This window comes from Mustela putorius, unplaced genomic scaffold (assembly GCF_011764305.1).
Source record: "Mustela putorius furo isolate JIRA1106 unplaced genomic scaffold, ASM1176430v1.1 tig00000461_pilon_pilon_pilon, whole genome shotgun sequence".
In the NCBI taxonomy this organism is placed as follows: domain Eukaryota; kingdom Metazoa; phylum Chordata; class Mammalia; order Carnivora; family Mustelidae; genus Mustela; species Mustela putorius.
In genome coordinates, this window is record NW_025421390.1 from 2,705,334 (window position 1) to 2,717,697 (window position 12,364).

General features: G+C 37.4%; 2 protein-coding genes across 3 annotated transcripts in view; both read right to left on the bottom strand.

The window, feature by feature from the left end:
• Positions 1-1,099: 1,099 nt before the first annotated feature.
• On the bottom strand, positions 1,100-4,682 carry KCNRG (potassium channel regulator). Its single transcript, XM_004775235.3, has 2 exons — positions 3,805-4,682; positions 1,100-1,394 (listed from the first exon to the last, which is right to left on the bottom strand). Exons 1-2 carry the CDS (start codon positions 4,383-4,385, stop codon positions 1,154-1,156), a joined length of 822 nt encoding a protein of 273 aa, XP_004775292.1. The 5' UTR covers positions 4,386-4,682; the 3' UTR covers positions 1,100-1,153.
• A 1,908-nt stretch (positions 4,683-6,590) lies between these two features.
• Positions 6,591-12,364, bottom strand: part of TRIM13 (tripartite motif containing 13) — a 40,830-nt gene continuing 35,056 nt past the window's right edge. For both annotated transcript variants that reach the window (XM_004775232.3, XM_004775233.3), the window contains exon 4: positions 6,591-8,182. In XM_004775232.3, coding sequence (XP_004775289.1) covers positions 6,953-8,176 — 1,224 coding nt within the window. In that variant the 5' untranslated portion in view covers positions 8,177-8,182 and the 3' untranslated portion in view covers positions 6,591-6,952. The remainder of the gene's footprint in view (positions 8,183-12,364) is intronic.

Consider the following 12,364-nt stretch of genomic DNA (forward strand, 5'->3'; position numbering starts at 1 on the left):
CTCAACTGCTTCCATGCAGGTTTTTAAGCTTGCTGTGTGTTTGGTGCTCTTTGAGTTAATGTTTCCTTTTCTAGATGTTTATCCTAGGGTTCAAAATGACATATATATATGAAGAATTCCTACAAGAGGAATCACTAAGTCATGGTATATGGATATTTTAAATGTTAGGAGAGGTTATTCAGAAGCTTTTCACCAAATGTAGGTGCTAATTAGTAACAGTTTATTCCTCTCACCAAATGTTTAATAGTGCTTTACACACAGTAGTGTTAAAACTATTGAGTTGACTGAGCTCACATTCAAGTCAAAAAAGTTTGTTTTTATGATGTCGTGTAAGTCTGTACAGAGGAAAGGTCTGATTAATATGCCTGGGAAAGAGGAAAACAAGGCCTCATTTTTTCTTTCCTTTTTTTCTTTTCTTTTTTTTTTTTTTAAGATTTTTATTTATTTATTTGTCAGAGAGAGAGCGTGCACACACAAGCAGGCAGAGTGGCAGGGAGAGGCAGAGAGAGAGGCAGGCTCCCTGCTGAACAAGGAGCCCAATGCAGGGCTTGATCCGAGGATCCTGGATCCTGCTGAGCTGAAGGCAGCAGCCTAACCCACTGAGCCACCCAGGCAACCCCAGTCTTCATCTTCATCATCATCATCATCACTGTCACTAACAGTTACTTAGTGTCTACCATGTGCCAGACAGTGTGCTGAGTACTTTGCATTATCTCCTTTTATTTTCATATATCCTATAAGAAGATACATTATCCCCATTTTGATAGATGAAGAAGTTGAAGCAGAGAGAGCTTAAATAATTTGCCCAAGTAATATAGGAAGTAACTGATTAAGTTGAGATTTGAAATCAAGCAGTCTGATTCCAGAACCCACTCTTGAGAGCTTATTTTCATGAAGAAAAGAAAGGGAAAGGGGCATTGAAGGTGGAAGGAACATGTGCCAAAGCACCAAGTGGACAGTGTTATTTAGAGGGCAGCAAGCAGTTAGTGTGGCATAAGCACTGTTGAGGTATAGTTGCCCGAGATGGCATACTAGGAGATAAGACCAAGAAGTAAGGATGAGTATGTATATGACTAACACACATGCCATAAATATGGAATTTCCAAACAAGAAAATGGCAATTTCTCTTTACTCTAAAAAAGAACAGAGAACTTCATTTCTTTTTCTGAGATTGCTCTGACGTGATGGTAAACTCTGATTTCAGTGTTTTGTTCATGGTGAGAGCTTCAGGCCTTTTTATCCTTTCGAAGCTATAGCATTCACTTTTGTCTTCAGAAGATAATGTTCTAGTGCTGACTAGGTGGAAGCCTTCCATTAATAAAGTGTCGATTAGTAAGCCGAGGACATTAGTTCCGTTGGCCAATTTTCGGTTATCTGGTTTTATAGAAACATACCTAGGACACACAACAGATGTTTGATTATAAAGCATCCCTTAGTAACTAGCAAAATTAAACATACCAATTTGATTTAAAACCTCAAATAAAGTTATTATACCATTTTTTTTAAAGATTTTTATTTATTTATTTGACAGAGAGAGATCACAAGTAGGCAGAAAGGCAGGCAGAGAGAGAGAGAGAGAGGAGGAAGCAGGCTTCCTGCTGAGCAAAGAGCCCGATGTGGGACTCAATCCCAGAACCCTGAGATCATGACCTGAGCCGAAGGCAGCGGCTTAACCCACTGAGCCACCCAGGCGCCCCTATTATACCATTTTTGATCAGTTTTTTTGAGGCTTCCTTTATAAATCCAAATTAGTAATTACAGGGTACTGAAAATAGAGACCTTCGTGTGATCTCCAAAATCACTTAAATCCACATTTAGGAATATAACCAATACTGATGAATTTTCATTGAGAAATTACTTTCTGGAGCAATTTGTCCAAACAAATTAGCTTAATTTTTTAATATAATTTAACTATTTCTAATTTCATTTCAATTTACTTAATGTTATTTTAATCATCTTAATTAAATGAATTGATTCAATCATTTTAATGAATATTTTAATACATTTAGTTTCCCCCTAGATCTAATTCTACCCATTATAAACACTGACATTACAGAATTTTACTTTTGTAACTTATTTCTATCAAATGCATTTTTTCAGGTACAATTTTGCAGATAAAAATGTCTATTTTATTGTCAATTTTTACTCAGTAACTATCCATTGTTAAAGAGTAAAGCACAGGGTCAAAAGGCCTCAGGAGTCAAAAATGACAAAATTTTATATTTCCTAGGAAATTCTATAGAACCAATATGCACAGTTCAAGAAAAAAACCAACCTGAACTTTTCAGATTGGCTGTATGTTAGTTTTAATAATGTCAGCATAACATGTCCACATTGATATAGCTGTATTACCCTTTTAAATATTATCAAGGTTATTTTTTTAATAATTTTTTATTTTTTATAAACATATATTTTTATCCCCCAGGGTACAGGTTTGTGAATCACCAGGTTTACACATATTTTTATGTCTTTGAGTCCTCTCAGCATTTGTTTATTTGATTTCGAGGGGCACCTGGGTGGATCAGTGGGTTAAGCCTTTGCTTTCGGCTCAGGGCATGATCTCAGGGTCCTGGGATTGAGCCCCGAGGCAGGCTCTCTTCTCACCAGGGAGCCTGCTTCCCCCTCTCTTTCTGCCTACTTCTCTGCCTTGTGATCTCTCTCTCTCTGTCAAATAAACAAATAAAATCTTTTAAAAAACAACAACAACAACAAAACACTCTGAGATAAATTAAGTTCTCTTAATTTTTCTTCACAATCAACCTATTAATTTAACTAGCTCCCTTTTCCCAAAGTGACATTTCAACCTTTCTTGGGAGGGCAGGAAATTATTAAGTGTACTAACTGAAGAATTGTCATATTGCCCAGTGTTCTTCAGTTGGTAAGTAGAACAAAGGAGTGTGTTGTGGGAGAGGCAAACATTGATAGTTCCTGATGATAACTGCTAAAGTCAAGAAAATATCCTAAACTATGTGTACCTTTTCTCCCCCACAAAAAAAAAAAAAAAAAATTTTTTTTAAGTAGTATCAGTAAAGACCATATGCAGACTACTTTTTTTCCTCCTGAAAATTAAAGCCAGCTTTCAGTTACTAAAGCAATGGTGGGACAGTTACTAAAACATTAAGACATTTTTAAGAAGAAAAAAAAGTATCCCTGACAGCAGAGTAGAAATCAGCCTTAGTGTTCAGCCAAGAACAACAGGGGGAGAAAGTGAATAATTGACTCAGGAGCTACATACTGACAGCCTATCCCAATATTTTGAGTTGTCTCAGAGTGCCAAAGATGTAATGGACACCAAATTTGCTATGGGATATATCTGCCATAATGGTGTTTAAAAGTAAAGTGAGACGGAGGAAAATCAGTAGCCAAATGATAAGGACTAAAAGAACAAATATATGTAGAGTGTAAGGAAATCAAGAGAAACTACTGAGACTTTCCTATAAGCCAGCCACTAAAAGAATCTTCTGGGGGAAAAAAAGGCGTTGTCTCAGTCCTAAGCCAAATTCACTAACAAAGGAACATAATCTATAAAATTATTTCCTCTTAAAACTTGAATGACCATGGTTCCAATTTTCCCTGGACAGTCTTGGTTTATTCCTATTGTCCTACATAGTAACAATACCCTCTTTCCCTCTGAAAAATAGCCCAATAATTATCTGATCATTCTACCCAACTCTATTTATTACCTCCAAAACATTTGAGTAATAATTTTTTCCAAGAAAAGTTTCAACCTTGAGAAACTTGCAGTTTTGAGGGGAAACATCAGGAACTGGTATTAGAAGAGAGATACTTCAAAGTACAAAATACCTGACTCCAGTTTGGTTATCAGTAGCGCTGTCAGAGCCACATTGGAAAACCAGGTCATGGTGAGAAGGTCTTTGTGGAGGCAGTGGAAGTAAGGTCATCTGAGGAGGGAAGGAGTTACTACTCCAGGTCGGTGCTGAAGGTTGCTCTATAAACATTGTAATCCTCCCAGTTAGCATCTCAATTGTTTTGCTGCAAGAGCCAAACACTCTGAAAAATGCTTGAGTGTTTTGGCTTAGGAAATGCACCTCCACAAGGGCAGGTCTTGGCTGTAGCAGGTGTTCTTGGTTTAAGAGATCAACCAGAGGATCCAGTCCATAGAAAAGAGCCTCTCTCTGAAGCCTAAGATGGTCTGAAAAGTCGGTGGGTAATAAGAGCTGGTGAGTTCTCAAAAAATCCAAGATGAAACTAAATAGAACACCATCTCTGTCCACAAAAATCTGGCCACCAATCATCTTAAATTCTTGGTCTCTGCCATCTATCATTCGTGTCAACCGAGAAGCAGGAAACTGCTTTATGGTAGAAAACTTTGTTGTGAATATCTTCCCTCCCACATTCAAAGTGACCAGTTCCTGACTACTCATCCTTTTCTTGCTTCAAACTAGAGGTTACCGACTTAGGAACTTGCAAATCAACCTCTAGCCATAGCTAGTTATATATGATTAAGAAATGAATGGGTGGGGAAAATAACAAAAGAGAACTATAATCCCATATAACTAAAGCAAATATTGTATCCATAGCTGTGTTTGCAAATTTGAGTTGCTTGGGAACTTGCAGTATACAAAATGAAAAAGCAACAGATGAGGAACTGGATTGTTTAAAAAAAACGGCTAATATTTCTAAGGATAGATGTCAACTAGATCCCTTTCCTGTATCCCATTTAAAAAAAAAAAAATATCCATGGGGGCACCTGAGTGGCTCAGTGGGTTGAAGCTTCCGCCTTCAGCTCAGGTCCTAATCAGGGTCCTGGGATCAAGCCCCGCATCAGGCTCTCTGCTAGGCAGGGAGCCTGCTTCCTCCTCTCCCTTGCCTGCCTTTCTGCCTACTTGTGATCTGTCAAATAAATAAAATCTTAAAAAAAAAAATTATCCATGAAAACCTATTGTAAATCTCTATTTTTAAAAAAAGTACTGGGTGGGACGCCTGTGTGGCTCAGTTGGTTGAGCAGCTGCCTTCGGCTGGGGTCATGATCCCAGCGTCCTGGGATCGAGTCCCACATCAGGCTCCTTGCTCCGCAGGGAGCCTGCTTCTCCCTCTGACTCCACATTGGGCTTCCTGCTCAGTGGGAAGTCTCCTCCTCCTTCTCCCTCTGCCCCTTCCCCTGCTCATGCTCTTTCTCTCTTGCTCCCTCTCTCTCAAATAATCTTTTAAAAAAGATTTAAAGATTTTAAAAACCTTCAAAAAAAAAATGCTGAGCAGAAAAGCATTCCCCTTTCCCCAGATCTCTTATCTATAAGTTGTCATGGCAGAAGATTTGCAGAGAAATATTATTGTAATTTATAAACCCTTTAGCAATTTAGTGGCTAAATCATTATCAGTTACGGATGAGACAGCCATTACCTCAACTAGCAGCTTAATTTGACTTACTCCCATTGCTGGATTCTTTTTTTTTTTTTTAAGATTTTGTTTATTTACTTGACAGAGAGAAATCACAAGTAGGCAGAGAGGCAGAGAGAGAGGGGGAAGCAGGCTCCCCGCTGAGCAGAAAGCCCGATGTGGGGCTCCATCCCAGGACCCTGAGATCATGATCTGAACGGAAGGCAGAGGCTTTAACCCACTGAGCCACCCAGGTGCCCCCCACTGGTGGATTCTTTTGTACTTTAAATTTAGTTGCTTCCTCTCAAACTAATTAAAGAACAGGGTGACACTCTTGGCTTTCTAAGGAATATCTTGTTCCATGACAGAAATAGGGGACTAGAGAGCAGTTCTAAGATAAGATCACTTCTTGTTTTCATCTGGATTCTAAGCAAGATGAGTACATGAAGTATTTTTAATCTATGCGAGATAGGAGGCACCTGGGTGGCTCAGTCCATTAAGCATCAGCCTTCAGCTCAAATCATGTGGGATTGAGCCCTACATCAGGCTTCCTACTTAGCAGTCTCCTTCTCCCTCTGCCTCTCCTCCTTGCTCTTGCTCTATCGCTCTCAAATAAATTTACAAATAAACAAACAAAAAAACTGGGAGGTAGTACATCTTTATCTCATGTGAACATTAGGGTTTTAATGCCCCCCCAGTAGTGTATGTATGTATGTATTGCTATCTTTTTATTTTTATTTAAATCCTAGTTAGTTAACAAATATGTTTTTAGCTGATTACTTTGTACCTTATAATAGCTGAAAGATTGTTCCATCTATTGTCAAATTAATCTTACTTCTCTTTGAAAAGATGTTAAACGATGGATTGGTTTGGTTGTACAGTTGCCATGATACTTTGGAATGGCATAACACTTAGCTGCCAGTAAAAAGACTTTCCCATTTCCTGTTCTTGCCATGTGTTAAGCTTTTTTTTTTTTTTTTTTTTTTACCTACACCTTTGCTTGCACAGCCACCTAACATTTCCTTTGAATTCCTTTGGTGATTCACAAAACCAAAGGAGGAAAAAGGCAAGCGGAAATCTCCACCCTCCTAAAAATGTAAACTTAATAGAAGAAAAAGGCCACTTTTTGTTCACCTTAAATTTACATTTTAACAAAAAAGTAAAATTTAGAAATTCAAATCTAGAAAAATCTGAAGTCCAATTCACCCATATCTTCTTTCCTTTTTAAAAAGAATGTCCCGTCTCCAAAAAAGTTACTTTACAAGAATAGTCTTTATTACATGCTTAAATGAACAATCAGTTACACTACCTCATTTACACAATATTAGATCATGTTGTGCTTTCACTTCTTTTCCATAGCATAAACACAACCAATACTGGGGGTAAGAGGCGTATTACAAAAGCACTATTTAAAAAGGGAAGAAGTTTCGGGACTTACTATTAAATCTCACATTTATCTTTATGCTACATGAACAACATGTAGAAGACATTATTTTTGAAACGAATACTTTTGCAGGAAAATACCTGACTGAAATCTTGACCAAATATTAACTACCACTCAGCTCTTTAACAAATTTCTAATAAAAGACAGAGAACTATACACTTGCAGCAGATTTTATAATAGTTTATATTTGCACACAAATTCTGCCACATTGTTCAGCACCACCAAAGTAAAATTCTTAAATCTTTCACTGAAAATGAAAAACCCATCCATCACCTGTTCCCAGTAAAACATTGATTCTTCTACAAAATCAGCTGATTTAGTCAGATAGGAACTGAAGTTTGAGAGATGGTCTTTCCAACTTGTGAATTCATCAAATAAAGACCCTTCTAGGAATATAGTGGGACCAAAGAAAATAAGAAGGCTAAGCAGAATGACTACCACAAATAACTGATAAAAGCTCCAGGGAATCTTGCTAATGAATGTACCAGTGTCTTGAGGCAAAGAAAGTTTATCCACATCTACTAATTTTATGTCTTCCCACTGACTGGTATCAAAGTTCTTCATTAAAGGGCTTGTGGGCAAATTAGAAGGAGGTAAAGGAGTTTCCTTGATTACTTTTATTTTCTCTCTGAACTCCTGCATTTGTTGCAGAAATATGATGGGTTCTGACACATCTTTGAAAGCCTCAGCAATGTTAAAGGCCATTCGTTGTTCCTGCAAGATGGTGTTGAGTTTGTTGATCTCTGGGTCATAGGCTTGCATAACTGCAAGTTTCATGGTCTCAAAGTCAGACAGGATTTCATTCTTTTTTTGGTCTAATGTATGTTGTAACTTCTCAAAAAACTCCTTTACTTTATCTGAATCTTTAGTCAGTAACTGTAGAGATTTCCTTTTGCTAGTTTCCAGGGTATCCAAGCGAGAAAGAGCATCTCCTCGACGCCAGGTCTCAAAGCTCTGGAAGAGGGACTCAAAGGCATCTCTTTCCTGAGCATAGGCATCTTCAATAGAACAGAAGACATGCTTGGTGTGGTCACCACGAGTAGCACAGATCCCACAAATAAGCTGCATATCAGTCAGGCAGAAAATGTTGAGAGGCTGCCCTAAGTGTCCTTTGCACACTGGCATTTTGGGAGAGATCTTGATCTTGTTATACTTCTCCACAATACCCTTCAGGGAGTAATTAACCTGAAGGCTATTAACTCCAGTAGCTGAAGTTTCCTTACGGCATGTAGGGCACTTGAATGGAGAGGATCTCCACAGGGAATTCCGCACAGTCCCCTCTAAGATCCCTTCTAAGCATTTTTTGCAAAAGTTGTGTGAGCAGGGCAAAACTCGAGGATCATCAAACAGACTGCAACAAATTGGGCATGTGAGATCTTCTTCAAGCAGCTCCATCACATCCTACCACAGAGAAAGAAATATTTTACTCCAGTAATCCCCTCCACTCAGACTATGTAATAATCAGAAGAAACTATCTTCAGAAGCATTAAAAAATGATCTCTCACAGAAATAATCAGGCAAACAAAGGAAATGAGTGAGAAATTTGGGAAGGGAATGCACACCAAAGCAGATTTAATCTGCTGGGACTAGAACACACTCCTTATTAGCAGGACTCCCTGTACACAAGGCCTTTGTGTGGGCTTTCCAACAACAGTCTTTGGCTGAGATAGGGTTAGGTCTAGGACAACTGCAAGTTAAGCCAGCAGGACCCAATTGATTGTTTTAAAACAGAAAGCTGACTACTAGCTGTCAGAAACAAAGCTACTCAGTGTCTGAATAGAATGAGCTCTTTAATCTGGGCCCACAATTATAAAATGGTATGCTATTTAAAAGAAAGAAGCACAGAAATATAAATTCAAGCATGCATCTCGTGCAGGCTTTTATTAAAATTTGGCAAATTTTTCTATTTCAGAGGCAAGATTATAATTACTCAAATTGTAAGTAAAAACATGAGAGTTGCAATTCATCCTTCAGAGAATTAAATGACGTTTTCTTTTATACCACCACAACTGTCTAATGTGCATCAATTCTCAAAATGTGAGCAGAAATCTGGTGTTCCTAAGACTCTGTTCAAGTCATTTGTGAAGGTCAATACTTTTTTCACAATAATACTGAGATGATATTTGCTTTTGGCACCGTGTTGACAATTGTACTATAAAAGTAATGGTGAGTAGACACTGCTGGAGGCTTAGTGGAAATCAAACAAGGCAAAAGGCAGTACCAAACTGTACTCTTCATTACCACACACCCATGGTATGGGTGGGAGTAGCCAGCTTTATTTAAGAATCATCTTTATGAAGCACCAAAATTACTCATTTTATTAAATCCTGATTAGTGTCTACATACCTTTTCAATATTTTCAGTGACAAAAAAGGAAGTAAACAAAGCATTTCTACTCTACCCAACAGATATTGTCTGGAGAAAAAGCACTTTCATGATTGAGTCACAATCTGAACCAGCTGCTTTTTTTTATGGAACACAATTTTATTTGAAAAATAAGTGACATACAGGCTATTTAGACTTAGGTAAAGCAGACATCTACTCAGAAATGAACAAAATAAGCCCTTCACTTCAAGGGAAACATGGTATTTCTGGCCAATGATAAAAGTTAAGTTTTTGAATAAAAGTTAGAATTTTGGAAAACATTTTGCCACGAAAGGGCTTACTTCCCATTAATTATTTTCTAATGAAATAAGTGGTAAATTTAACAAGTGTGGGCTTTTACTCTTTTAGGGGGCCATTACTGTATAATAAAATGTTAACATTTGGAGATCTGCATTACACAATTAACTAATTAGTTCAGATCATCAACGCATGTTACAAATCATAAAAATCAGGCAAAAGATCAAAAGACCAACACCTTCAATAATATGATTTCAGATTCATATTGCAACTTTTTAAGAAATTACCACTTTTGAGTCTTGGTATAGTATCAAAGAAGATCCGCAATTATCAGAAAGGGCTATTAAAATATTCTTCCCTTTACCAACACCAATATTTGGCCTTATACTATCTGTGTAAGGCCAAATATGATCTTTGTATATTTCAACCAAAATAACTTATTTTAACAGGTGTAATGCAGGGACAGATAAAAGACTCGTTATAATCTATTAATAACAATTCATTAAAGAGATCCATAAATATGTAAAGCAATGCCACTCTTCTCACAACTTTTGAAAATGTTATTTTTCACAAATTATGTTACATGTAATAGGTTTATCTATATCTATCTATATATATATATATAGATTCTCAGTTTTTAAAGAGTATAGTCATCCAGAGACAAAAAAATATTTGAGATTCCTGATCTAGATACCACTTTTCAGCTCATTTATTGTTTTTAAATGTACATATTAAAACTTCTATCTTTAAAGTTTTAAATCCAAATATAGTGCTATATCCTCATTCAGCTTACTAAGGGACAAAATTATGTCACATTACCACCAAACTAATAAATAAAAGAGGGTCTAATAATCTACAGATCATCTTATAATGAAAAATAAGTAAATAAATTTTAGCAGTAATTTTAAGTCACAATCAGAGCTATAATCTAGAAGATAAATTGTATTTAAAAGATTAGTTGAGTTTGGGCACCTGGGTGGCTCAGTGGGTTAAAGCCTCTGCCTTCAGCTCAGATCATGATCTCAGGGTCCTGGGATCGAGCCCTGCATCGGGCTCTCTGCTCAGCGGGGAGCCTGCTTCCCTTCCTCTCTCTCTCTGCCTGCCTCTCTGCCTACTTGTGATCTCTGTCAAATAAATAAATAAATAAATAAATAATCTTAAAAAAAAAAAAAAATTAGCTGAGTTTGCAAGGATAATTAATTTAGGGCTTTACATTAAGTTTTGAGAGACAGATGTATAATAAATTGTAATAAAATTATATGCAGAATTAAAACAAAGAATATTCTGTCAAATTTAATGTCAAAAGGCAAAAATATGTGATGAGCTTATTTTTCAGAACAATCTTTTGTGACATAAGAAATCATAAGACCTTTTAAAAGCATTGGGAGGAGAATGGCTATACAGACTGGATGGAGTTAGTGTTCTAAGAGAAGTTATCAAGCAGTTATAAAACATTCTGCCTCTGGGGATGCCTGGGCGGGTCTGTTAGTTAAGTGTCTTCCTTCAGCTCAGGTCATGATCCTAGGGTCTTGGAATTGAACCCTGTATCAAGCCCCACATCAGGCTCCCGGCTCAGTAGAGTCTGCCTCTCCTTCTCCCTCTGCTGCTGCCCGTGCTTGTGCTTGCTCGCTCTCTGTCAAATAAACAAAAATTTTAAAATTCTGACTCTAGAACAGAGAAAGAAAACATTTGCTGATCCTGCTACCTTAGTTGTTTTATATTTTTATCATCTCCACTGTTATCTTCTTTCACCTAAGAATTCCATGCTAAAACTATAGAGTTTGGAGAAGGAAGTAGAAACAGGAAAGTAACAGAGGGCTAAAGTAAACTCATTTACTCATTCTTGCAAGGTTAATATTCCCATAGAATTTTATACAATCATATTAAATAAATAAGAGGAAAAATAAAGAATACCAAGTGGTTGGGATGCAGTGGGGAAAAAATGGGCACCCAAGGCAAACAGAAACTTTGAGGAAAACTAAAAAAGATACTGCAATAGGGGCCAGAAAGAATTTCAAGGCAATCAAGTATGAAAAAATAAACAGGAAAATGTCATACACAGAAAAATGTATTAGTAAACAGTCATCCCAAAGCCATAATCACCTTATAGCTCTGAAAATTAATCAGAGGAAAAGAGCAAAAAAATCTCTTAGAAAGCCCCTTTCTAAAAATCTGCATCAAGGGCCACCTGGGTGGTTCAGTTGCTTAAGCAACTGACCCTTGATTTCTGCTCAGATCATGATCTCAAGAGTCCTGAGATCAAGACCCCCATGAGGATCCTTGCTCAGTAGGAAGTCTTTTTGTCTCCCTCTTCCTCTGCTCCTCTGCCCCTCCTCTAGCATTCTTTCACTCTCAAATCTTTTTATTTTATTTTATTTTTGACAGAGACAGACAGTGAGAGAGGGAATACAAGCAGGGGAAGCAGGAGAGGGAGAGGCATGCTTCCCTCGGAGCAGGGAGCCCGATGTGGGGCTCGATCCCAGGATGCTGGGATCATGACCCTAGCCGAAGGCAGGCACTTAACGACTAAACCACCCAGGCACCCCTCAAATCTTTTTTGAAAAATAAAAATTACATCAAAATTCTGGTGGATCCAGATGCAGCTTACAAATTTTGGTTTATAATTTAAAGATTCTTATTTCTGTTGACTTTAAAGCTAAACATTTTCTTTTCTTTATACTCAAAACTTTCTCTGTGAAATTAATGTGACCACTCCCACAGCCAACTTTTAGAGAAAACTGAAACAGCCGAATCCAAAAAACCATAGAAAGTTTGTTGCCTCAAAAGTTTTCAAGGAAAATATGTCACTAATAAGGTTTTTAGGCTCACTAAGTGAAGAGTATGCTTTGCAATAAAGGAACTTAGAGATTCTTTTCTTAAAAAGTGTGGCTAACGGGGGTATGGAGACGGTGGTTGAGTTATGGACATTGGGGAGGATATGTGCTATGGTGAGTGCTGTGA

Bases quoted from the DNA above. Each gene is read 5' to 3' on its own strand.
- KCNRG (XM_004775235.3), bottom strand. From the start codon at position 4,385: ATGAGTAGTCAGGAACTGGTCACTTTGAATGTGGGAGGGAAGATATTC. The intron at 1,395-3,804 runs GTATTTTGTACT...TGTGTGTCCTAG, and splicing joins GATAACCAAACTGGAGTCAG to GTATGTTTCTATAAAACCAG.